We start from the raw sequence: 27,458 nt of genomic DNA, 5'->3' as shown, positions 1-27,458 counted from the left end.
TATGTGGGGCTCTATATGGGGGGATTGGCTACTATGTAGGGCACTATATGGGGGGATTGGCTACTATGTAGGGCACTATATGGGGGGATTGGATACTATGTGGGGCACTATATGGGGGGATTGGCTACTATGTGGGGCACTATATGGGGGGATTGGCTACTGTGTGGGGCACTATATGGGGGGATTGGCTACTATGTGGGGCACTATATGGGGATTGGCTACTATGTGGGGCATACATGGGGATTGGCTACTATGTGGGCACTCTATGGGGGTTTGGCTTCTATGTGGGGCACTATATGGGGCATTGGCTACTATATGGGGCATTGGCTACTATGTGGGGCACTATATGGGGGCATTAGCTACTATGTGGGGATTGGCTACTATATGGGGCACTATATGAGGGGATTGGATACTATGTGGGGCACTATATGGGGGGATTGGCTACAATGTGGGGCACTATATGGGGGGATTGGCTACTATGTGGGGCACTATATGGGGGGGATTGGCTACTATGTAGGGCACTATGTGGGGGGATTGGCTACTATGTGGGGCACTATGTGGGGGGATTGGCTACTATGTGGGGCACTATATGGAGGGATTGGCTACTATGTGGGGCACTATATGGGGGCATTGGCTACTATATGGGGCACTATATGGGGGCATTGGCTACTATGTGGGGCTCTATATGGGGGCATTGGCTACTATGTGGGGCACTATATGGGGGGATTGGCTACTATGTAGGGCACTATATGGGGGGATTGGCTACTATGTGGGGCACTATATGGGGGCATTGGCTACTATATGGGGCACTATATGGGGGCATTGGCTACTATGTGGGGCTCTATATGGGGGCATTGGCTACTATGTGGGGCACTATATGGGGGCATTGGATACTATGTGGGGCACTATGTGGGGGATTGGACACTATGTGGGGGATTGGATACTATGTGGGGCATATGTGGGGGATTGGATACTATGTGGGGCATACATGGGGGCATTGGATACTATGTGGGGCATACATGGGGGCATTGGATACTATGTGGGGCACTATAATGGGGGATTGGATACTATAAAGGGCATCTTTGGGGGGATTGGATACTATATAGGGCACTATTCAGTCAGCAGCATGTGGTGACTGTAGGGGAGTGGCTATGGAGGGTTGCTATGGGGGCGTGGCTATGGAGGGTCGCTATGGGGCGTGGCTATGGAGGGTCGCTATGGGGGCGTGGCTATGGGGACCGCGGCACACATGTCCCTCTTTGCTCTTTGCAAAAGTTGGGAGGTATGTTCTGTGGGTGGTTGGAAATCCCCATGGTCGGAGCCCCTCTGATTCACAAGTTATCTCCTATCCTGTGGAAATGGATATCAGAAATACCCTAAAAATATTCACTGATCTGTCTGGACTGTAGAATACATTGCAGTGAAACTTTTCATTTCATACATTGCAAAGCTGTGTTTAGTAACAAAAATGCTCCTTGCCCTAGGCCTGCTATGTCTATGTTATGTACGCCCCTTGGAGTTGGCTAGACAAGCAGGGCCTCTGTCTCTTACCACACCTGCACTAGCAGAATGACGACCCTAAGGGCCCTATTCCACTGGACGATTATCGTTTGCATAATCGTTAACGATTAACAATCTCAAAAGACCGCTATTGCGAAAGACCTGAAAACTTTCACTCATTTCCATGGAATGATAATCGTTACTTATGATCGTAATTGCGATCATTTTTCTTCGCTATTTATTCGCTATTGTGTTTGTATCTATTGCAAATGACCGAACGATGTCTTATTCAATGCGAACGAGCAACGATTAAAATAGGTCCAGGTCTTATAAAGCAATCAACGATTTCTCGTTCGGTCGTTAATCGTTAACTACATTTCAACCGAACGATGATCGTTTAGATTCGAACGATTTAACGATAATCTGAACCATAATCGTCCGGTGGAATAGGGCCCTAATAGTCAACAGCTCTTGTCTGTTAGTGAGTGCAGACACAGGGAATTTTTAAAGCCATGACCTCTGTTCTTGCATTCTGCACACGTCCGTCATTGCGGCATGAAGCACTCAAGCCCCGCCTCCTTGACTCTGTACTGCCCCAAGTAAGTGTTCAATAATAAAATAAAGACCTGCATACAGCTTTGCAAGCTGTGGAATGGAAGGTTTTACTGCAATTTATGCTTGGGGTGACAGATTCACCTTAAAGAGAGCATACTGTGTGTACCTTCTCTTTGTAATTTCAACAGTGAATGCTTGGTGGAGTTGTCAGATCTATCTCCAGTAGTTGTTTGTTGGATTCAAGCAATACTCTCAGATGTATTAATATTTTTAAATCTGTAGTTTTTGTCACACCTGGCAATCTGATGTTTTGCGGTGGGTAGCCACAGCCAACCACACATCTCATGCTGGCCAAGTATATGCATAAAGAGCTCTCTGTTTTGGCACATAGACAACAGTCCTAATATATGACATGGGATTCTACTAATGGGACAACCTGTCTGTAGCATACTTAAAGTTCTGGCACTAGGCAGTCAGAGTCTACAGGCTCCTGAGATGTAACACTAGTTATCATATGTTTACACTCTTAGGGGCATATTCCACGGAGCGATAATCTGCCAATTCGGCCAATTAATGCTCCGTCAAATAGAGACAACGATCGGCCGATGATCATGTCATTGGCTGATCGTTTATTTAGGTGCAAACCTAAAATCATCGGGCACCGACCGCGCATCGCTACATGGAATAGTGATGCGTGGCCGCCGACCGACGATTTCGCAAATAGCATAACTTACCTAGCATGTTGACCTGCAGCATGGTTAGGTAAAGTATGCTGTTTAAACAAGGGCTGCAAGGACATCGGTAATGATGTCCCTGCAGCCCTCGGTAAACGATTATCGGGCCGTGGAATAGGCCCAGTAAACGAGCGCCGATCTAGCAGATCGGCACTCGTTTACATTATTGATCGGGCCCCCATCGGCCCGTGGAATAGGATCCTTAAAATTACAAGAAGGCTACAATTAAAAGATTATAAGAAAGGGAACATAATTTGGTTTTACACCATTAGTTCTTCCAGGTTGTCAAATGTATCTGCCGCACAATCATTGAAGTATGTCAGCATGTGTGATATCCGTTCACATCAACAACACCTTTTTGTTTGTATTTTATACTTATACTTTTTGTGTAGTTTTATACTATTTTTTGAATTTAGCCACACAAATGCTTCTTGTATCTTCTCATGCTCTTAGGCTGCATTAACATCTTTGTTGGTGTCAATATTTGGAGCCTTCATTGCAGGTTCCATCATATTTGACAGGAATAATAGTGCAGTAGTCTTCCTGTCACTATGATGGCTGCCACAATCTTTTATTGTCTTTTATTTTTTTACTGTCTTTTATTGTTCTCCCATGGACATTTTGTGTCGTGGGTTGAATAGGTTGACTTTTATGAGCTTGGGAACACCCTCATACAGTTTTTAGTTATGTGATGACTTAATTGAAACTGCTACATGGTATTCAAATTGCAGTTCAGTATATGAGAATGACTGACTACCTTTGGTTGGTATGCATAAGGCATTTTCATCAATGTGCATAAATGAGCAATAATATCTTTTAGTTATGGTCTATACCTCCTAAATCCTTCCTGGTTATGACCTCTAGTCCCAAATGTAAAAATATTTTTAATTACCTGTCTAAAAATGGAGCCGTATGAGATTTTTGAGTCATACATACAGGTTGTGTACTCATAGATTATGTTTTTAACACCTCACTAGCTGCATACATTTTAAAGCGTCTGCTAACACTTTCATATTATTTCCAGTTTACATATCACTAGAATTTGTATGAATAGGTGAATAACATTAGACCTGACGTATAGTCACAATGTCATTAAAAAATGTAAAACCTAAACTTTTAATTCATTGTGTGTGTAAATATAATATAATATATATATATATATATATATATATATATATATATATATATATATATATATATATATATAATATACAGTGATGCTTTGGATTACGAACATAATTGGTTCCGGGGCAGCGCTTGTATTCCAAATCCAGTCTTAAATCAAGGCAAATTTTCCAATAAGAAATCACTGATATGCTGACAATTGCTTCCACACCCCAAAAATAATGATTTATTATTCTGGATAACATGTAAAACAGATGAAACAAACATCCAGAAACAGCAGAATATGTGATATTATAAGTTACTGTACAGTAATGGAGAGGATGGGAAACACAAGGGCTGACAGAGACTGCAGGGAGCATGAAGGAATGAGCAGGGCAGATGTGGGCACAGTATAGCGGAACTCTTTGTCTGGGGAGAGAGGGGTTACAGCTATGAAGAGATTACCTCCACAGTCCTGTCCCCTGATGTGAGCCCCAGCCTGAAGTGGATCTGCTATGATTTGGAAGGTGAGGGAGACTTCCTGGGTGAGAGTACAGGGCTGTAGACCCTGCTATGCAGATCATGCTCCCACCCAGTACAGGGAGTTCTTAAACCAAAACAATGCTCTTAAACCAAGTCACAATTTTGAAAAACTGTGAGCTCTTAAACCAAAATGCTCTTAAACCAAGTTACTCTTAAAACAAGGTACCAGTGTGTGTATGTGTGTATATATATAATATATATACACATACACACACACACACACACACACACACAGACACAGTATTTTCCTGCGTATAAGACTACTTTTTAACTGAGGAAAATCCTCCCAAAAGTCAGCGGTCGTCTTATACACCGGGTGTTGTCTTATAGGATAGGTGCTAAAAAACTTCAGAGCCGAACTGGAGAATTGGTGGTCGCAGCATACAGTGGGGGGAGCTAAAAGAACGGCTGCATCCCTGCCGCATGCAACAACTGTATGAAGGGCAGAGCAAGCTGCAGGCATCCTGAGTATGTAAAAAAAAAACTGATACGACTCTGTGCCCAGAAACACAGACCTCTTTCACCCGTCTGGCCGCCCTTATATCCTCCCTGTATTTCTGTACCTCTTTCTTTGCCTCTCAGATCTCGCTGCTGTCTGATGTTTTTTATTAACTTTTATTTGGTGTGCATTGGAAGAGGGGTAGTCTTATATAGTGTGAATATCCCAAACTCTTTATTTTAACTGGAAAAGTTGGAGGTCGCCTTATACGGCCAGTAGTCCTACTCAGAAACTGACAGCCTTAGGCTATGTTCACACAACGTATAGAGACCGGTCGTTCCGTGACCCGGCCAGGTCGCGGAATGGCTGGTCTCTGCACAGATTATTCCGGCTGGTACTTAAAGTGACACTGTCACCCCCTTTGTGCATTCTGACATCTCTACACAGGGGTAAAGGGTAAATTTAGCGTTTTTCATACCTTATTTCATATCATACGTCATGGTGCTTGTTCAAGTAAAAAGTGTCCTTTTATCAACTGCAGATTGTATTAAGTGGGGGTGGCCTCGCGGCATTAGCGCCACTTAGCCCTGCCCATAACGGCACAGTTGACCCTTGACGCCCATTGGTTGGCCGACTTAAAGGGGTGGGGTCTACACCTTTCAGCCAGCCTGTTCCAATGGCCGTCGAGGGGGTGGGGCCAACTGCATCGTTGTGGGCGGGGCCAAGTGGCACTAATGCCGCGAAGCCCCGCCCACTTAACGCAATCTGCAGTTGATAAAAGATGACTTTTTACTTGAACAAGCACCATGACATATGATATAAAATAAGGTATGAAAACCGCTAAATTTACCCTTTACATCTGTGTAGAGATGTCAGAATGCAAAAAGGAGGTGACAGTGTCACTTTAAGTATCTTTTGACCGCAGCGCACGCCCTCATCAGAACCTCCCATAGCATACAGTGAAGCGAGCGGCCGCACTGACTGAACTGAACTGACAGGGTTTCCTACGGCCGCAATTCATTGAATTGCTGCCGCAGAAAACTGACATGTCGGAGTGTATACGATGTACTTTTACGCAGTGTGAACATAGCCTTATGGTGCGTTTACACATAAATTTATCTGACAGATTTTTAAAGCCAAAGCCAGGAATGGGCTATAAACGGGGAACAGGTCATAAAAGAGAGACTGAGATTTCTCCTTTTCTCAAATCCATTCCTGGCTTTGGCTTCCAAAATCTGTCAGGTAAATCTGTCTGTGAAAACGCACCCTTAGGCTCGGTTCACACGTTGTAAGAGTGCGGCTGTATTTGCGGCTGTAATTGTGCGGCGGTATTTTTGGTGGTTCGTGTGTATGCTTGGAAGTATAGGATATGCGGCTGCACAGTGCACACTATCTCTGAATCTACGGCCCTATCGTAAACGGACCCGTAAAAAATTAACAAGACCATTGTTTGCGGCTGAACATGCGGCCGAGGATTGACAGGCGGTCCGTACGGAATACTTCAAAAATAGCCGGCAATGATGCCGAATGCCGATGCCTCTAATAGTTAATATATTAAATTAATCAAACACATTTTCTTTGTAATCAAGACACTTTCGTTGATCAATAATTTATTTCTAACGAATCCATCATTTTGCAATTAAATATACTGTTAAAAAAAATAGATATATATATAAATGTATATTTATCTATATATTTATTTTTTGACAGTATATTGAATTGCACAATGATGGATTCGTTAGAATTAAATTATTGACCAACGAAACTGAATTTATTTAAACGAAAATGTGTTTTCTTAATTAAATATTAATTAGTACAGGAAGCTCTATAAGCCGTTAATTCATATGCCGGCAATAGAGCATTCTGTACTAATCATCACTTTACTTTAATGAAAACATAAAATGTTTCTTCTAATTATGTTATGACAATAGCATTATTAGAAGAAACATTTAGAATTATATGTGCGCTCAGCTGATTGGCTGTTCGGCTGAGCGCACATATAATGAGCCGGTCCGCAGTACAGTGACTTCATTGTGCTGCGGACCAGTGAAGAGGACACATCGGGGTGAGTATAGAGCTCTCCCCACCCCCTCCCCGGCACTGCACCCCTCCCAGCAAGGAAGGGGGGTCACTTAACCCCTTCCTTGCTGGGATGGGTGCAGTCTGACATCAGTCTGGCCCCCAGGGGGTTAAGGGGGATGCAATACATCCTCCCTTAACCCCTTGGGGGTCAGACTGTAAGCAGCGATCTGTAAAGATGCTGCATACTGTAAGGAGCACAACACCGCTCACAATGATGGGTGTTGTGCTCCTGTTTGTGTGTTTTTTGTGTGTTTCTCCCTTTTTGTTTTTCAGATATCGGTATCCTGGGGATTACGTCGGATTCCATGGACTACGTCGATGACCAGCGGTTGTTCTTTGAATTTTTTTTAATAAAATGGTCAATGAGGGGTGTGGGGGTGTTTTTATTTGAATAAAAAAATTTGTAAACTTGTGTCTTGTCTTTATTTCTTTACTTTATAGACTTAGTAGTGGAAGCCGTCTAATAGACGGAATCCATTACTAAGTTGGGGCCTAGTGTTAGCCGGTATAAAATGGCTAACACTAACCCCCTATTATTACCCCAGTACCCAATGCCACCAGGGGTACTGGGAAGAGCCGGGTGCCAGTGGTCCCGGAGCGTCAATATTGGCGCTCCTGGACCGGGCGGCAGCAGGCTGGTAAGATTTAGGCTGGGGAGGGCCTAAACCAATGGCTCTTCCCACCCTGGTGTTACCAGGCTGCTGTCGTTTGGTTTTTAACCCGGCTGGTTATAAAAATAGGGGGGACCCTATGCGTTTTTTTTTTATTATTTATTTATTTTAAAAAAACGCATAGGGTCCCCCCTATTTTTATAACCAGCCGGGTTAAAAACCAAACGACAGCAGCCTGGTAACACCAGGGTGGGAAGAGCCATTGTTTTAGGCCCTCCCCAGCCTAAATCTTACCAGCCTGCTGCCGCCCGGTCCAGGAGCGCCAATTTTGACGCTCCGGGACCACTGGCACCCGGCTCTTCCCAGTACCCCTGGTGGCATTGGGTACTGGGGTAATAATAGGGGGTTAGTGTTAGTCATTTTATACCGGCTAACACTAGGCCCCAACTTAGTAATGGATTCCGTCTATTAGACGGCTTCCACTACTAAGTCTATAAAGTAAAGAAATAAAGACAAGACACAAGTTTACAAATTTTTTTATTCAAATAAAAACACCCCCACACCCCTCATTGACCATTTTATTAAAAAAAATTCAAAGAACAACCGCTGGTCATCAACGTAGTCCATGGAATCCGACGTAATCCCCAGGATACCGATATCTGAAAAACAAAAAGGGAGAAACACACAAAAAACACACAAACAGGAGCACAACACCCATCATTGTGAGCGGTGTTGTGCTCCTTACAGTATGCAGCATCTTTACAGATCGCTGCTTACAGTCTGGCCCCCAAGGGGTTAAGGGAGGATGTATCGTATCCCCCTTAACCCCCTGGGGGCCAGACTGATGTCAGACTGCACCCATCCCAGCAAGGAAGGGGTTAAGTGACCCCCCCTTCCTTGCTGGGAGGGGTGCAGTGCTGGGGAGGGGGTGGGGAGAGCTCTATACTCACCCCGATGTGTCCTCTTCGCTGGTCCGCAGCACAATGAAGTCACTGTGCTGCGGACCGGCTCATTATATGTGCGCTCAGCCGAACAGCCAATCAGCTGAGCGCACATATAATTCTAAATGTTTCTTCTAATAATGCTATTGTCATAACATAATTAGAAGAAACATTTGATGTTTTAATTAAAGTTAAGTGATGATTAGTACAGAAAGCTCTATTGCCGGGAATATGAATTAACGGCTTATAGAGCTTCCTGTACTAATTAATATTTAATTAAGAAAACACATTTTCGTTTAAATAAATTCAGTTTCGTTGGTCAATAATTTAATTCTAACGAATCCATCATTGTGCAATTAAATATACTGTCAAAAAATAAATATATATATAAATATACATTTATTTATATATATATTTATTTTAACAGTATATTTAATTGCAAAATGATGGAATCGTTTACATTTAATTATTGAACAATAAAAGGGACTTTATTACAAAGAAAATGTGTTTTATTAATTCAATATATTAACCATGAGAGACATCGGCTATAGTGCAGAGGATCGCAAACCCCGGTAATAGCGATTCATGTAAACTGTGTTCCCTGCTTTCCCAGATGCATCCAGAGGTGTTTTCATCACTTTCTTAACATTTTATTTGTTATTTTTAGTTGAACCAGATTTCCAAGTAAATGACCGTATGTTTTGAGCCGCATGTCTATTTTTTCCCACGGCCGGAGTTTCACCCGCACATTTACAGCCGCATAAAAAATACAGCCGCACAGTTACAGCGTGTGAACCCAGCCTTACTGTGTGAGTGTGCATACAGAGATTACAGTTGATCATTGACTTGACCGCCCACTGGACTCCTATGCCTTGATGAGGCTGGGTTTAAAAGAAGAAATCATTATTAATCTTTTCCTACAAATATGTTTATTATTCTGTTTTGCCCATTTTGCAACATGTTGCCTTCTGTGACAGGTCCCCTTTAATTGCGTGCAGCAGGTGCAGAAATGGTACAGCAAACCAATTGATGCATTGCAACAGAAAACAGCCCCCGCCCCCACTTTTTTTTTCCCCTTTATTTCTCCGGGTGGCCTGCACCAGGCTCATTCACCCACTCCCATCCTTTGCCCTGTAGACCCCACCCATCTGTGACGTCATAGCCGTATAGCCCCCCCACACACACACACATTGGAATGGGCCAGCCTAAAGGTCTAGGCCCCACCCCCTTTAGGCAGCCCCATATTAATGTGGGTGGGGCTAAGTGCTGCTGCAGTGAAGCCCCTCCCAGGTAGCACAATCCGCAGATGATGATAAACGATCACTTTTAACTGAAACAAGCACCATTACGTATGATATAAAATAAGGTATGGAAACTGCAAAATTTACCCTTTACACCTGTGTAGAGAAGTCAGAATGCAAAAACAGGGCGACAGTGTCACTTTAAAATTATGGGTTCTAAAATGTAAGAGATGATCAAAATAAGGGTTAGAAACAAAAGAAAAAAATGTTCAGGTCCTTAATGGGTTAAATTTCCTTGATGATTTTAATCCATGGTAGTAAAGGAGTCAATGGTGACATCTATGGTAGTGTACAGATGTGCTTACATAGCTGGTGTCCAGTGGTTCCTCACCTCTCCAGGCTCTAGTAGTGTTTTGCTGGGACAGATCAGTCTGCGTGAAGATGTTAGTATTCAGTATCCTCTCTCTGCACTATACTAAGGGAAGGAGACACTGGGGACTTTACAGCTGCATGACTCTGTGGTCGAGTGAACTCTGCTGAATGATGGCTGCTACAGTTTCTATTCAGTTTGCTGTCTCTTTGCTGCAAGGTGTAATAGTTGTCTGCAAAATGGGTTTTTGCCCAGATCTAAACTATATACAGTGGTACCTTGGTTTAAGAGTAACTTTGATTCAGAGCGCTTTGCAAGAGCTCAGTTTTTCAAGATTGTAACTTGGTTTAAGAGCATTGCTTTGGTTAAAAAGCTCCCTGTACTGGGTGGGAAGGGGAGTGGCATGGTCTCCATATTGTGGTCTACAGCACTGTACTGTGACCCAGGAAGTCTCCCTCACCTTCCAAATCAGAGCAGATCCACTTCAAGCTGGGGCTTGCATCAGGGGACAGGACTATCATAGCTGTATCCCCTCTCTCCCCTGACAAAGAGTGCTGCATTTATGTGCACACGTATGTTCTGCTCATTCCTTCATGCTCCCTTCAGTCTGTCAGTTTTTCCCATCCTTTCCATTCCTGTTATAATGTGCCTGCACTCACACTCAGCCGTACACATTCCTGCTATAATGTGACTGCACTTACACTCAGCCATTCACTCGGTATACCCTCAGTATAAAAAGGTTTCTGTCACAGTCCTCCTGCAGAGCTCTGTGATTCTCACTTCCTGATTGGTCCAAGCTGAACACACCCTGCTTCCCCATTGCTGCCATGTGACCACACAGACCTCTGACAGCAGTCCTGCTTCTCTATCCTAGCCTGTTGTACTACGCTACTGCATTATGGAGATTTACCGTTCCAAACTGCTGCTGTTTTTTAGGTTTAAACACTTGCTTTACATTATACTCCACATGCTGTTTGCTATACTGTACAGTAACTTATAATATGACATATTCAGCTCTTTCTAAATGTTTGTTTAATTTGTTTTACATGTTGTTCGGCATAAAAAATAAAAAAAAGTCATTTTGATTACAAGCACGGTTCCGATACGAATTATGCTCGTAATCCAAGGCACCACTGTATATTTATAACATTTAGAACACCATATGTGACCCCTTTATATTAAAGATCCTTTATACGCTCCCCAGTGTGTCTAAGTAGTGTTTCTTGGTAACCTTTACATTTTTAAAGAGCATAAGGTTAGTTCCTTACCCTGTTTGACATAAACAGCAGACATCCTTTCTCAGTGATTGTCTATCCTCCCCCCCCCATTGTATTTACTTCCTGCAGAGGCCTGCGATTTAGAAAGGAAAGCTTGCTTAAGATGTTCTATTCTGCTTCCTCCCAAGTGTGGTTCAGCGCTATGCTTGTAAAAAAAAAAATTTTTTTCAATTTTGTTTGTGGTAAACACATTTTCTAATGATGACTTCTTTTTTTTTTTTTTTTAAACATCGCTCTTAAGTGAAATGAAGCTGCAGTAAAATGCCCCTTAAAGGGACACTGTCACCTCCTTTTTGGATTCTGACATCTCTACACAGGTGTAAAGGGTAAATTTAGCGGTTTTCATACTTTTAGATCATACGTCATGGTGCTTGTTCAAGTAAAAAGTCATCTTTTATCAACTGCAGATTGTGTTAAGTGGGCGGGGCCTCGCGACTTTAGCACCTTTTAGCCCCGCCCACAACACAACAGTTGGCCCCGCCCCCTCGCCAGCCATTGGAAGAAGCTGGCTGAAAGGTCTAGACCCCACCCCCTTTATGTCGGCCAACTAATGGGCGTCAAGGGGGCGGGGTCACCAGTGCTGTTGTGGGCGGGACTAAGTGGCGCTAGGCCCATGCCTACTTAATACAATCTGCAGTTGATAAAAGGACACTTTTTATTCGAACAAACACCATGACGTATGATATGAAATAAGGTATGAAAATCGCTAAATTTACCCTTTACACCTGTGTAGTGATGTCAGAATGCACAAAAGGGGGTGACAATGTTAAGTATTACAGGGGTATAAATATATTTTTTAATCAACCAATGTTAGAATGTTATAAAGATTTGTAAATTCTGTAAAAAAAAATCTCAAGTCTCAATTTTTCAGTACTTATCAGCTGCTGTATGTCCTGCAAAAAAAAATGGTGTATTCTATCCATTCTGACACAGTGCTCTCTGCTGCCACCTCTGTGACAGGAAGGGTTTATTCACATGTTTTGTGAAACACATATGTGGTAGCCCTGCAGTGGATTCTTTCAGTGGATGTTAAACATATTAAGAATTTTTTGTCTTTTTATTTCATATTTTTTAAAATTTTATTCGCAGGTGCTGTTGAATACAGCTAGTCTCTAGCACTAGTCATAATTGTGAACTGCACCTGAAGCGTTTAAAGGGATACTCCAGCAGGGGGGATATTTTTGGATCTGGCCAGGTAGGAGGTGGCTGAGAGAAAAGATGTCCACTCACCTCCCCGGATCCAGCGGGTGCTCCGTATCGCGGCGCTCCGGTTCCCGGCGTTTCCTGGTGTCCCGCCATTCTGCTCTAAAAGCAGTGGTCTGGTTGGTGTGTGTATATGTATGTATATATGTATGTATATATGTATGTACCTCGAGGCGATATTCCCTCACAATATTTTTGCTCAGTATTTTGGTCAGTATTTTTCAACCAGGAGTAGATTCAAAACACAGAAAGGCTATGTTCACACACTGTTGAAATTGAGTGGATGGCCGTCATTTAATGGTAAATAACGGCCGTTATGTTAAACAATGGCTGTTGTGTTTTTAATCCCACTCCTGGTTTTGTTTGAAAAATACTGACACATACTGTGTGGGAACATAGCCTATAGGTTAATTGCGTAGCTAGTGAGCAGATATAGTTCATGAAGCTGATATGTTGGAAGCAGGAAAAAGTGTAAGGCCAGATTCACAAGTCCTGTGTTCAGTCTGTTATATGCGGTGTGTACACTCACTGTATATCCCGGACTGAACTCTTCAACTCTTACAGGACTCCCTGCATCATAATTTATTATGTTACAGTAAGCTCAGAGAGAGTTACAGCTCTCACAGATGTCATTTCAGTAGCTGAGGGCTTGAGCTGTTTTGGAGCTCACTGCATCCTAATGAGTTATGATGCAGGGAGCCTTATAAGAGTCGAAGAGTATCACGTACTGAAGTGTGACGTATGACGTGTGAATCTGGCCTAAGGATGGGGGCAACTAAGACAAGGACCAGATTGTCATGGCTAGTGACTAGGTCCGGAGCATCTTCCAAACAGCAGGTCTCAATGCAGAAATTGTTCAGGGATGGTTTGAGGACATGAACATGACATGTCAAAGAATTTAAGGTGTTGACTTGGCCATCAAATTCCTCAGATCTCAATCTGTTCTGTGGGATTTACTGGAAAAACAAATGCTATCCACAAAGCCCCACCTGACATCTTATAGGACATAAAAGATCTGCTTCTCATGTTCCAGATGCCACCGGACGCCTTCAGAGGTCTTGTGGAATCCATGCCTCCAGGGGTCAGGCCTGGTTTGGCAGCATGTGGGGGATCAGACAGATGGTTTCAGGCCACTTTCACACTGCAGCTCTGCCTTGGTATTTGTAAGCCAAAACTAGGATTAGAACCGGCACTGAGGAAAAGTAATGGAAAGATTTACACCTATTCTGTATGTTAGACCCACTCCTGTTTTTTTTTTTTTTTAAAAAAACTGGTGCAAAGTGACCGTAATACTGCTGTTTGACCAAGGCCTTAATGTTATGGCTGCTGTATCTGGTAGTTGCTTCATGTGCTCTCTGTCCCTCCATCCTTATAGTTTTGTGGCTGATATTTTGCGGATCTGGGCAGGAGTTGTGTTCCACTCACAGATGACCATCCTCACTCTTTGTTTTTGTTTCCTGTTGCTGAGCAGCAGGGTAAAGGTTGCATGTAATGGTTTTGTGGTTCTTCTGCTGTTGTTGCTGCTTTGTAATCATCGGGCTGGACACGTTCCAGGAGCCAAGTGAATGTCTAGACGTGTGCAAGTGCTGCTTCAATTTTTTTTTATGATTCTTTCTGAGGGTGTCTGGGGAATTTCTTTTTGCTGCTAAAAATAAATTTAAATAAATAAATTGAAGCAAGTTTAGGCTGCATTCACATGTCCTGTAAAATTAACAATAACAATAATTTTAGGTACCATTCACATAATCCGTGCCACGACCAGTACCGTGAAAAAATAGGACATGTCCTTGTGCGAATCGCGGCACGGATCACCAACCCTGCCGCTTGGCAGCAGAGGGGACAGGAGCGGATGATGTGTGCTTCGGTCATCGCATCTACTACTCGCCCACACCCACATTATGCGCTCCTGTAATCTCTGCTGCTGGGGGCGGGTGGAGCTAATCCGTGCCAGGCGGCAAGGGGGCTCTGGCTAGAGGATTGTGGCACGGATCGTGTGAATAAGGCCTCTTATTGTTTGGTTAAAGAAACACTCTAAACACTGCATCCATCTTTCCAAGCAGTAGGATTCAAATGCTAAGCGCTTGGGTTCGTGCAAACCAGAACTTAAGTTCGCTTGTCTCAAGTATATGCTTACTGGGCTGTGGTTGGTTGGGTTAGAAGTAGTAACTCTTTAAAAATACATTGCTTTACTAAATACAGCAATACAGAAATTGTGATATCCATGACACTATTGTGTGATTATATGAAGATTAACACACAAGAATAAGCCTTGTTCAAGGTATAGTGTAATCTCTCTACCGCACCCTTCTTGGGTGTACAAGGTTGGTCATTATATGTAAATTTAGGTGATGTGTGTGAACTCTGCACATTGCATAGAAACGTGTTGTGCAGCATGTGACTCATGTATATACCAGACTTTTATTCTAGTTAATAAGATAGATAATTTTAAAGTGTAATCTGACATAAGTGGAACCATCTGTTCCTGGGGTGGGGGCAAACTCAGATGCAGTTAGTAATAATTTAGTTTTTTTTATGTCATAGATTGTAGGAATTGAATGTATTCATTGAAGTGAATTGCATAGGAATATAATTTCATGTGTTATGAGTCCTAGTCTTGGCCTAGACAGCCCTAAAGCTAAGGTGTCATGTGTAACATTTACACATAAGTTACATTACCATGGATTTTCTCTCTCTCTCTCTCTCTCTCTCTCTCTCTCTCTCTCTCTCTCTCTCTCTCTCTCTCTCTCTCTCTCTCTCTCTCTCTCTCTCTCTCTATATATATATATATATATATATATATATATATATATATATATAATATATATATATATATATATATATATATATATATATAATCATAGTTAGGAGCTTCTCCTCAAGCAGTCTCACTGTCTCTCATTCTGAGCTGCGAGCTGAGACTTGGCAATAATACTAAACCAGACTTTTTTTGGGCTAGTTTTCAGTGACTTGGTATTTGTAGGAATAGAATGAGGTGGACAACTGCTTTAAATGGTCCTAAAACATAAATGCACATTAGCCTTCTCTCTGTTTGTTGTGACAATGATGCAATCTATTGTTGAAATGTAAGCAGCCATTTTTAGCAGTGCCTGTTGTGTAATTCAATGGGATTACAGGCAGGAAGTCAGAATGAAGGATGGCTGAATATTTTATTGCTAACGCTCTGTTCTCTTCATACTTTAAGTTTTTTTTTATGACAGGTAAGCTTTAAAATGTCACAGGTAGACATGTAAGGTAGTGAATTTTACTTCCCTGCAGTCAATCATCTCTGTCCAGTGGCCCCATAGATTTATAGTGAAGCTGCCTGGTCAGAGATTGCTGTCAGGGAGTGAAGCGTACTTCTTACCGTTCGATCTTCTGATGGGTGGGGGTCCAATGAAAAGTGTTTTTTTTTTTTGTAATGACCGCACCCATTGAGGTACACATTGGAGGTCTATGTTGGATTACTCCCTAACGTATACCTCCATAATTTGCCACTATGAATCTATACGTTGGCATGTATCGGCAATTGGACACAATATTGAGGAAAAAAAAACATGGTTTTCTGTGGCCATAAGTGCGGAGGCAGGAAATGAGGCAAAAGGGGGCATCCCACAAAAACAGGTTACATAAGTCCCAGAATTTAAACCGTAGCTCAAGCCCCTTACATGTCTGAAAGCTCAGTATTTAGTAATATCCTTTCTCTTCTCTTGAATCTGACACACTGACCCACCCAGTGAGAAAGAAGGTCAGAACTGTAAAGTAACTGGCATCATATGTTTTTTTTTTTTATATAGTCAGTGTTCATTTATGTATTTTATTCTAGCACTGAATCATCCAGGTTAAACCCAGCTAGGGGTGTGACCCTCCCAATGTTTTCCAGTACAAGCACAAACAGGCCCATTGTGGCACTACCCCGAAGACTGAGGAAAACCAGAACACCAGCCTTATTCTGATTATTATTATTGTAGTAGCAGTCATGATTTCTTACTGATAAGTGAAGGGCAGTGTGTTTTATATTGTGATGTGTATTCCTAAAGCTGTTCATCATCTACAACCTCTTTAGAGCATGTTCACACGTAACAACACTGCAGGTTTAGATAATAGAAAATCCCGGGTACATTAACTAACCTAATCCACATTTTATATTATGTGCTGTTGGGCTATGTTCCCACACACCGGCCATTCAGCTGTGAGGAGCCGTTGTTTAACGTTACCGACTGCCGGAATTACTTATCATGAGCATTAGTTCTAGTTGTAGGATGCGTTAAACAACGCTTTTTTCATGGCAGAATGGCCGATCTTTTTACAGCATGGGAACATAGCCTCGGAGGAATTTTTTTTTAAACTGTGTTTTTTTGGGGGAGAGGGAGGAAATAAGCTTCATAGAACGTACACACAGGTCTGTTCATAGAAATGTAGTTCATAATCTCACTTGAACCCACAGTCTTCATTATATAGAATATAAGATTATAACAGCGATTAAAACAAGTTGTGAATAAACTGCTTCAAATCAACATGGCATTTTCTGTGCTGACTTTAGTGTTCATATTCCTAGAGGCGATTCTACATGCGGCATTTCATGCGTTTATTTCATGCTCCCATTGGTTTTAATATGAGCTTCCATACTGAATTGCTCAGAAAACGGATTGTCTCTTTTCTTTTGATTTAATTTTTTTAAACACTTTTTGTTATTTAAATTCCCCACTGTTGTTAATTGGAGATGGAAACTGAGTTTTTAGGGCAGTTTAGCCATGTGTTCTCTTAGGACCCTATTACACAGAACCATAATCTGCCCTATCTGGCCCTTTATCGTTCCATGTAATAAACACAACGATCAGCTGATGACAACGATCATCGGCTGATCGATGATATAGGTTTGGACCTATAATTGTCGGGCACTGTCTGCGCGGTGGATAGGTAATGTATGCAGTTTAAAGGGAACCAATCACGCCGAAATTGCCCCCATTGATAAGGAAACGTGCTGGTACATCAGCCAGCACGCTTCCAAAAATATCCCCCTGTCCCCTCCGTCCCCTCCTTTATTACCCCGTAATCTTACTTTTGTGATGTCCCTTCGCCGTATGCTAATCAGCCCCAAGTAGTCAAGGTGGGCTGAACTAGTCAAGGTGGGCTGAACTAGTCACGGTCCCGGGCGCTGTAATCACGCCCAGAGGGGCGTGATTCAAAGACCTGCGCTCCGCCGACGTCATCTCTGGCCCGCGTTCACGTCGGCGGCGCGTCTTTCGCATGCCGCGCATGCGCAGTATGGCGGGAGAAGACGCTGACGTACTGCGCGTGCGAGGCATGCGGAAGACGTCGGCGACGCTTGCGCTCCAAGACGGCGGCGCAACGACGTCTTCCGCACATGCAGTAAGTCAGCATCTTCTCCCGCCGTACTGCGCATGCGCGGCATGCGAAAGACGCGCCGCGCCGCCGACGTGATCTCGGGCCAGAGATGACGTCGGCGGAGCGCAGGACTTTGAATCACGCCCCTCTGGGCGTGATTACAGCGCCCAGGTCCGTGACTAGTTCAGCCCACCTTGACTACTTGGGGCTGATTAGCATACGGCGCAGGACATCACAAAAGTAAGATTACGGGGTAATAAAGGAGGGGACGGAGGGGACAAGGGGATGTTTGCGAAGCGTGCTGGCTGATGTACCAGCACGTTTCCTTATCAATGGGGGCAATTTCGGCGTGATTGGTTCCCTTTAAGCAAGGGCTGCAAGGACATTAGTAACGATGTCCATGCAGCCCTTGTTAAACAAGTATTGGGCCGTGTAATAGGACAAGTAAACGAGTGCCGATCTAGCAGATCGTCGCTCCTTTACAGTTATTATCGGGCCCCCATCGACCTGTGTAAAAGCACCCTTCCCCTACGATCAGTGGCATTTCCCAATTTGGCAGCCAAATGCAAATCATTTCATGATTGAGAATAGAGTGAGAACTCATGTTGTGTCATGTACATGCTCATCTGTAGTCTGTAAATCCTCAGTCTCACAGTCACACTTTTCACTCCTATATTCCCAGCGCCCTTATCTGTAGTACTGCTGCTCTGACACCACTTAGGGATATCTCTCTAAAATAGGGCACACTATCTGGCAGCATGTTTGGATAGGCTCTGTTTATTCTCAGTGGAGCACTAAATGTTTGAGGTTTAGATATACGTTGGCGTGTGCATTAAAATTGTCAGTAGCTCAACCTTACATATACACAGTATAAATGTCACTGAGCCATGCAGCAAATCTATATATGATTTTTATTTATTGCTATCAGGAGGTCCTGTACAATATGCAACATATAGAAGAATAGTGTAATTCTTTGACCTTATGAGTAAGAGATATCTGCACTATAGATTTATCATTGAAACACCATTTTTAAGTGTAATTTTATTTTAATACTGAATAAATATACAGTAAGTGGAAATGTAGCAAAATGTAGAATATTATATTGACTATTAATTTGTAATATGGCTGGCATCCTTTGTCATGTAGACAAAGTAAAGGTCATAAGAACCTACTTATCACCTCTTTTTTAAAGGGTTCATCTAGGATTAGAAAAACATACCAGCTGTCCTCAGAATGTGTGGGGTATTACAACTCTGCTCCATTCACTTCAGTAGAACTGAGCTGCAGTACCACACACACAAACTGAGGACAAGTGTGGAGCTTTGTTTGGAAGAAAGCGGCCATGTTTTTCTGAACCTGGACAACAGAGTTACATTACGTATTAGGTCACATACAGCCAAATTACAATACTAGGGCTCCTTGACACTATTTTTATTCGTTCTTGTTTTTAAAAGCTCATAACAATATCACAAGTTTCCTTTGCCACAGACCACAAAACCCCCCTCCCCCAACAAAGCCCAAAATCGCTGTGTATGTGCACTGAACAATATTTTGTTACAGACTCTTAACATCTGGCTGCAAAGTTTTTGACCAAAAATAAAACAATACAAAGGAAAACACAGCCAAATGTCATGTGTGAGCTCTATTAAATGTTAGTAAACTCCATTTTCTCAGAGTTGGTAAATCCTGTGTGGATTTCCGAACACTCTGCCCATTATAGCAAAGATATTTGCTGTAGATTTTACACTTCTTAGTGTAAGGAGTGAAACCTGTCATGTAGTGTACCTGTCATGAGGGCCTACTGCCGGATCGGCATAGAGTTCCTCTTTTCATCCGGAAGTTCAGGTCTCCAAGGATATGAATACGCAATGAGACTGTAATGCGTGCACCCCCATTCTGATCCTAAGAAGGATTGCGCGTATTACGGTCTCATTGCGTGTTTGTATCCATGGAGATTCAAACTTATGGATAAAGAGAGGAACTCGCAGTTGATCCAGCAGCAGGCAGTCATAACAGTTAAACTTATACGTAATCTGCATGTATGACAGGTTTTGCACTGACATAATACGGCCATGTTTTTATGGCCGCAAGTCCTGGCCTGATCACTTCTCTGATGACCTGAATGAGCAGCTGTTCTTTCAGGTCATCAGAGACATATGGCTGTAATACGGACACCGAAATGCGGCTGTATTATACAATTGTAAAACCAAAAATCATCAGATATAAGCTACAATACCTGAACTTACCACTCATGGAGTTACCCAGGATTAAACATGCATTGCTGCTTTCTTCCAGAAATAGCACCACACTTGTTCTCGGTGCATGGTTTTCCATTTCTGCACCATAGAAGTTGAAGCTGAGTTGTAATATCACACACATCCTAAAGCGAGGTGTGGTGCTGTTTTTAGAAAAAAAAAGCAGCCATGGTTTTCTAATCCTGCATATAACCCCTATAAGACCAAGAGGGGGGTGACATTGTTTCCACCACATTTGAAACATATGTAGAGCCACACATGGTGCAAATCTACTAATCTGCTATGTGTGAATTTTTATACAGATTTATTTTGAATTTGACCTTTGCCACACTGAAAAAGGTGTGATTTGACATTTGTGATATCTTATCCGCTGGCCCCTTTACAGATTTTACCTTTGCAGGTAAGGAGAGAAGACTCAAAAAGAGACTGCAATGACCTTGGCGCTGGACTTGAGACATATACTCCAATGACCAGGGAGCTGTTAGAAACCAACTTCTTTATTCTGAGCAACGCGTTTCGGCGACGTACCGTCGCCTTTATCAAGGAGCTTGATAAAGGCGACGGTACGCCGCCGAAACGCATTGCTCAGAATAAAGAAGTTTGTTTCTAACAGCTCCCTGGCCATTGGAGTATATGTCTCAAGTCCAGTGCCGAGGTCATTGCAGTCTCTTTTTGAGTCTTCTCTCCAATGATTATGCAAGTGACAGCATCGTGACGGAGCTGCCCATTGTACGCTGTAGACCTGGCTGCGGACTATTTTACAATTGTCAAGCTTGACTAGTTATGTGCCTATCGCTCGCACAACACCTAAAGGTTAGTTGCCCTTCTATATGAATTTTATTTTCCCAGAGCCTTTGATTACTGCACCATAAGCGCCCCTCTTTGTTCCTCTCTTTCTTTTTCCGTCCTCACATACCTTTGCAGGTAAAAAATATCTGCTGTGAGCACTCGTTTGGTCCTCGCTCCCCATTCGCTGCTGCCGCTATTTCATGCGGCTGCAGCGAGCGGGTGAGTCCCCGGAGAGGGCCGGGGGGATATAGTGGTGGATATAGGATATAGCGGCGGTCTGCTGCTGTTACACAGAGAGACGGCAGCAGATCGCTGCTATATAAGTCTTTTGTCTTTCAACATGTGGAAAGACAAACGACTTCAACGATCTGCCAACATGAACGATGTCGGCTGATCGTTGCCTCCTATTCTACGGGACGATTATCGGCCATAACGGCCGATATTGGCCGAATACGACCAATAATCGTTTCGTGGTATAGGTCCTTTAGGCCTTATTTACACGTTACTGATTTGTAAGCTCTGGATTTAAGTGCGCTATCTAGCTCCACGACCCGTGAAATATCGCCATTGACTGCACCCGTATTGCAATTCGTGTCAATTGCATTGAGAGGGGCCTGTGACACACTGCCTGACATCACATCTGTATTTTTCACAGATTCACAGATATCAAAACGTGTGAAATCTTTGAAAAACGCGGATCCCATAAGTTTCTATTGGGGAATATGTGCTGTGATCATGCTCCACACTAGTAAATTCCCTTTTTTTTGGTTGCACGGAACGGATTGTGGATCTGTGAATAGCCCAATAGAATTGAATGGCCCCTAAAATTGCGGTGGATCCGCAATCACAAGCAACTTTCCAGGACGTTTGAATAAGGCCTCAGTGTAATGTACAAGGCTTAATTTCTGACTTCCCGTTGTATACAGAGAACTATGCTTGAAATGACTAAAATACCAGTCTGAACAAGCCGGTAATCCTCATAGCACAACTGAGCTGTTCATGCATGCAGCTATTTTCCCTGCACTAAATAACTGCACTAAGTGGTCCCAATGACCATCAATCATAATCTGAGGAGCCTACATTACATATAGAGAAGATGCACATACATTGTAGTACCTGATCTTTACATTGGGAATTTATATCATAGTAATATCTTTATTGGCCGACCAGAAAAAGTCTAGATGAAGGGGCTTCTGTGCTTTGACAGCTTACAGATCTAATTTTTCAGGTTAGCCAATAATCATTTCTAAAATACTTTGATCTTTTTGACACATGAGTATTTACAATCATATACATTTTTCTGACGAACACAGTTCATATAGATGCTATTGAGACTGGTTTTGCAATAACATCATGTATGTTATTCATTACTTCACATATTGTAAATGTGATGTCATGTAGTTGAGTTTATGCTGTGTGTGTGTGTGTGTGTGTGTGTATATATATATATATATATATATATATATATATATATATATATATATATATATATATATATATATATATATATATATATAATATATAATCTTGCTAAACATTACCAGGCTTGTTGTGCTGTCTGGACTCTTAAAAAAAAATAAAATAAAGTAAAATATAAAAAAAATTGGTTAAGTTTTTGATGTTTAATTAGTTGGGGCATGTTTTACGTATTTCCCAATTATCCCAAAAGACCTATGAAATTACTATGTAAATCTAATGTAAACTTTTTGTATATCCTCATTTACATTGTAAATGCATTTTCTGTGCAGCCTAGTAGGGCAAAACCAAATTAGCAAGAGCTGGAGATATGCTGAAACCTTTTGTGTTCAGTGGGGCTCACACCCTGAAGCAGGGAGGCTTTTGTTCTGAGCCTGCTAGCCCCAGAAGACTAGGACATTGAATTGATTAGTGGAAGCACGTGGGTGGATGGTAAGGGAAGGCAATTCAGCTGAAAAAAACAACTTCAACACTGACCTGCATGTGCACATCACCTCTTCCCATTTGCCCTCAGGAAAAGGAGTTGCTTGAACTTAGTAATAATGCATCTTTGGCATGTCTTAACAGAGCAGGCCTTTCCTGAGTAAACTCCTTCAAGAAGTGATTAATCATATGCCCAGATTTCACGCAGACAGTGTCTGTTTTTTTACGGACACCGAATTAGACATGCAGTGGGCAAAATGTTAACATTTTTTCATCACATACATTCATCTATTGCGGTCATATTACTCTCATATTGACTCTTTGCAGAAAATAAAGTTTTTTAGGGTCTAAGCTGTATACTATGTATATTTGTATGTATATAAGTGATTTTTAATGTATTTTTTTCTAACAAGTACATGTCTGCTCTAACCAATACCACTGTGTACTGCTTATATAGATCTGTCTTTTAGCAAAAAAATACTCATATGTCCAAGTGTGAGATTTTAAAGAAAGTTTAATGGAACCAAGTATTGGTTGAGCAGTTTGTCCTTGTTAAAGTGCCAACTTTCAATACATTCACAATTCAGTCACTTACAGAGTGGAGTAGATTTGCATATACAGTGTTCATAAAGAGCATTAGCCAAGTCAAATACTATTTTCCTGTTCAGTAATATACTAAATGTGTTTGCCTTCTGTAAGAAGGATATAGTCAACATTTAACCTCTTCACTCCCAGAACGGACACACACCAACAGATGGAATGCAGATCATTCAGGAACAAAGACGTTAAGACTCCATATACCATAAGCAAGTAGCAGCCGTATGCACAAATAAGACCTACTTGAAAGAAAAGGAAATGTTAAGTTTCATTTTCTTTCAAGTAGGTTCAGATGAAGCCAGCACAACCACGTATGTATACAAGTATACAGTTTACAAGACATTAACACTATGGCAGCCAATACCTCATTGGAATTGATTTGCTTAAGCTGAATGAGGCAGCATGTGTATTCAGTAAAGATAGTATCGCCCCCAGAGGCAACAGCAGCATATTCCCTATTTAGCCTCCTATGGCAACCTGTGCCCCTTTTTATACTACCTAGTCTTATTAATACAATACCCTACAGTACAGAAAGTGTAGTTGGGTACCATAGATTTTTTCCCCTATTTTTGGGGGGAAAGTAACCAGGTGTAAAATAAACAGGGATTGACTTCTAAGACCCTGTAACCTTTTTCTCTGCTGTGTAAATCCAAGACGACATCCCTCCTTGTTTTACTCCAAGACGTCTGGACCTCATATCGTGGATTCATTTTCGAATATTTTAGCTTTAAGAGTTTGTAAGCCATGCTGAATAAAGTTTTCTGTGGCCATGGACTCGGAGAAGTGAGAGTCTTTCCTCATAGGTCTGTTTCTCTTTTTTATGGAGTTTTGTATAGTCTCCGATGTGAAGTAGTAGATGATGGGGTCGAAACAGCAGTTGGACACTGCAATACACAGTGTAATGGGGTACATAATCCTGACTGCCGCCTTCACTGAGCAGTTGCTGAAAACCTGTGTCCTCATAAGGGAGTAAAGAACCAGGTTGACATTGTACGGTATAAAGCAGAAACAGAAGATTGCCAGGTGGACCACTATCATTTTTAGCACCTTAGTTTTGTTGATTTTGCTTCTGCTTAAAGTCACCGGCCTCTTCAGCGTCTTCAAAACCATTGTCGAACAGAAAACATTAAGGATGAGAGGTATGAAGAAGCCCACTATTTCAATGAATATCACAATCTTTGATAGATAAGTCTTCCAAGTATCCTCTGAAAAGTTCTCAAAGCAAGCCTGGGTCGAGTTGTTCTTATTATTCGCATTAGTTGAGCGGAAAAAGGTTGACGGGGCACTGCCCATAAGAACGGTAAACCACACAGCCAAGCAGACAATTTTGGCATTCCTTTTTGTCCTGATGGTCTTGGACCGGAAAGGGTATACGATAGCCAGGTAGCGATCCACGCTTATACAGGTAAGGAACAGTATACTGCCATACATATTGGTATAGAAGAGAGTGACGGATATTTTGCACAGTATATCTCCAAAAGGCCAGTGCCGGGCGGCAAAATAGAAAATCCGAAAAGGCAGCGTGAACACAAACAAAAGATCAGAAATGGCCAGATTGATCATGTACGTGGTGGTTTCATTCCGCACTTTTAAGGTACAGCTAAATATATACAAGGCAACACAATTTGCAATGAGGCCAAGGACAAACACCATACTAAATACACATCCATACAAGGTGTACTTAAAGTTGTCATCTGCTGTACAGTTTGGGTCTGAGTTGTTACTGCTTACCATTATATCTAGATGTCCTGGGATCCTAGGGATAGTTTTGAAAAGAACTTTTTTTGTGATCACAAATCCTTGGCAGGATACATGTGCCGCTTGCCAATCTTCACACTGTTCAGCAGAGGTGTGATGTTCTGCAGCGTTTCTTCTTGAAGAAGCTTTTGGCATCACCTGAAAGTTTGTCCCAGTTTTTTCTTTCCCAAGAAAGCTGGATCATGCAATGTCTTAAACATCTCCCGTGTCTCCGTCTGGCACTTCCTTAGCGTTCGCACAACCAGTAGAGCCGGTGTCTTTAGCACCTAGCAGTCATAGGTGAGGCAGTTGTAGCAGACTGAGGGCTCCGTAAGATGTGTGAGTGGAGCACTGTACATCTTCAGCGTCTGGGCTATTGAAGGAAAATCCAGATATTCCCAGGGAACTGTTCTGCTGCTTTGTGGCAGTGTTTCCACTGGAAACTAGCTTCTTCTATAAAGAAGGCAAAGTTTTAGGCTGAAACAGAATCCAGTGTGCTGTGATGTGTAATGCCTGTAGAAGCGTCTGCTGCTTTGTAACCTTACACACAAAAAGCCTGAATAACACAGGAAGAGGCTGGCCCTAAACAAAGGCTAGACTCTGCCCAGTGTGTTTGCTTTCTCTGCTTTCAGTATGATAAAGTCTTTAGGGAATATACCTGAGGGGATTGCCAATGACCAGCCAGAGATACTACATGGAGGGATCAATTAACTCCTAATGCTCTGCACTACACACTGCCTGCTGAAAGGCAGGAACATGACATTTTAGAGAAATTTTTATATTCTATATAGAAATTGTGAATCTAAATGACAGTCTCATCCAGTTATCACATCAGTTATATTGGTTTTTGCTTTTTATTTTATTTTTTTACCAAACACGTCTAGCAGATCAATTAAAATAATTAAATATGTGCTGATTTTGAACGCAAAATCCACATGTTCAAATTGGTGTCTCCACATGGAAATCCGTCCTTCATTGACTTAATTGGAAATTATCAGAGTGGTGTTTGTGAAAGCCAATCTTGTAGATTTTGGTAAATCGAAAAGTAACATCACTTTATTGCTGTGGATTTCTCCAATTGTAAAATCCACTTGTAAAGCTACATCACAATCCCCATCAAAAACCACACTGGCTTCAGTCTGTATACTGGTAGCATGGCTCACAGTGACAATTAGAAATGAACTGCCACAGCTTCTCATTTGTTTATGGATTAATAGGATCTTCTGCCATGTCAGATTGTTGATTTTATTTATTTTTAAAAAGAGATAGGTACCCTTTAAGCTGGCTGTATGCGACAGATACACACATCCTTCACAGTATCTCTCTGCACATGCATACTCACCTCATGCTAGTGTGCATGTGTTTTAAATAGAAGAAGGTAGAGTCAGGGTCCTATTCCACGGGACGATTTTGTTCGCATAATCGTTAATGATAAACGATCTGAAACTACCACTATTGCGAATGCCCTGAAATCGTTCACTTGTCTTGCGGCCGTCTTGTCGTCACTACTGCGAACAACATCTTATCCCATGCGAACGAGCAACGATAAAAATAGGTCCAGGTCTTCTAATTCGTTAACTGCTATTTAACCAAATGATTATCGATTCATTCCGAACGAGTTAACGATTATCTGAGTGATAATTGTCCCGTGGAATAGGGTCCTAAGCCACTGGCAAATTTCTCTGGTTGACTGCTTATCTTCCCAAGAGCAAAAGGATTAGGCAGTTGAAATCAAACTGCCCAATCATTATGTCCTTAGCTGGTCGTCCCCTCCCACTAAAATCAGCGGATTTGGCTAACACTTTTCAAATACAAATGGCAAGCAGGCCAGTGCATGTAGTGAAATGCAGTGGCTTTGATGGATAAGTGAAAAAAACTGCAATAAATGTGCACAATATAAAAGATGCAATTGTTGATGATTATTATTTATTACTTAGGTATTTATGCATTTTGCTTAATACAATGGTTAATCTTTCTGACAATATGGTCTGCAGATTTCCTTCTAGAAATAACGTCTGCATTAACCCTAATGCTACCATGCTTGTTTGTATTACTATACACTTTAATCAGGTGTGAATATGAAAATACTAGATTTTAGAATGTTATTTCTATTCTTTTTACACTGGTTACTTGTAGCCATGAAAAAGATTTCACCTTGACAAGATAAGATCCGTGCTGACCTCCTTGCCCTTCCTGAGCTGCCCTTCCACTTATCACCAGGTCAGAAAGCAGCTG

The 27,458-nt window shown here is 42.0% G+C and overlaps 2 protein-coding genes across 4 annotated transcripts in view; one reads left to right on the top strand and one right to left on the bottom strand.

Annotated features, from left to right (window-relative positions):
• RB1 (RB transcriptional corepressor 1) overlaps positions 1-27,458 on the top strand; it is a 117,372-nt gene that overhangs the window by 41,132 nt on the left and 48,782 nt on the right. The window lies entirely within an intron of this gene.
• Positions 23,386-25,778, bottom strand: LPAR6 (lysophosphatidic acid receptor 6). The gene has a single exon (XM_069970146.1). The coding sequence runs from the start codon at positions 25,377-25,379 to the stop codon at positions 24,180-24,182; it is 1,200 nt and encodes a 399-aa protein (XP_069826247.1). The 5' UTR covers positions 25,380-25,778; the 3' UTR covers positions 23,386-24,179.

Source organism: Dendropsophus ebraccatus, chromosome 5, assembly GCF_027789765.1.
Source record: "Dendropsophus ebraccatus isolate aDenEbr1 chromosome 5, aDenEbr1.pat, whole genome shotgun sequence".
Lineage (NCBI taxonomy): Eukaryota > Metazoa > Chordata > Amphibia > Anura > Hylidae > Dendropsophus > Dendropsophus ebraccatus.
Note: the sequence above shows the minus strand (reverse complement) of the source record. Positions and strands in the feature narration are given on the sequence as shown.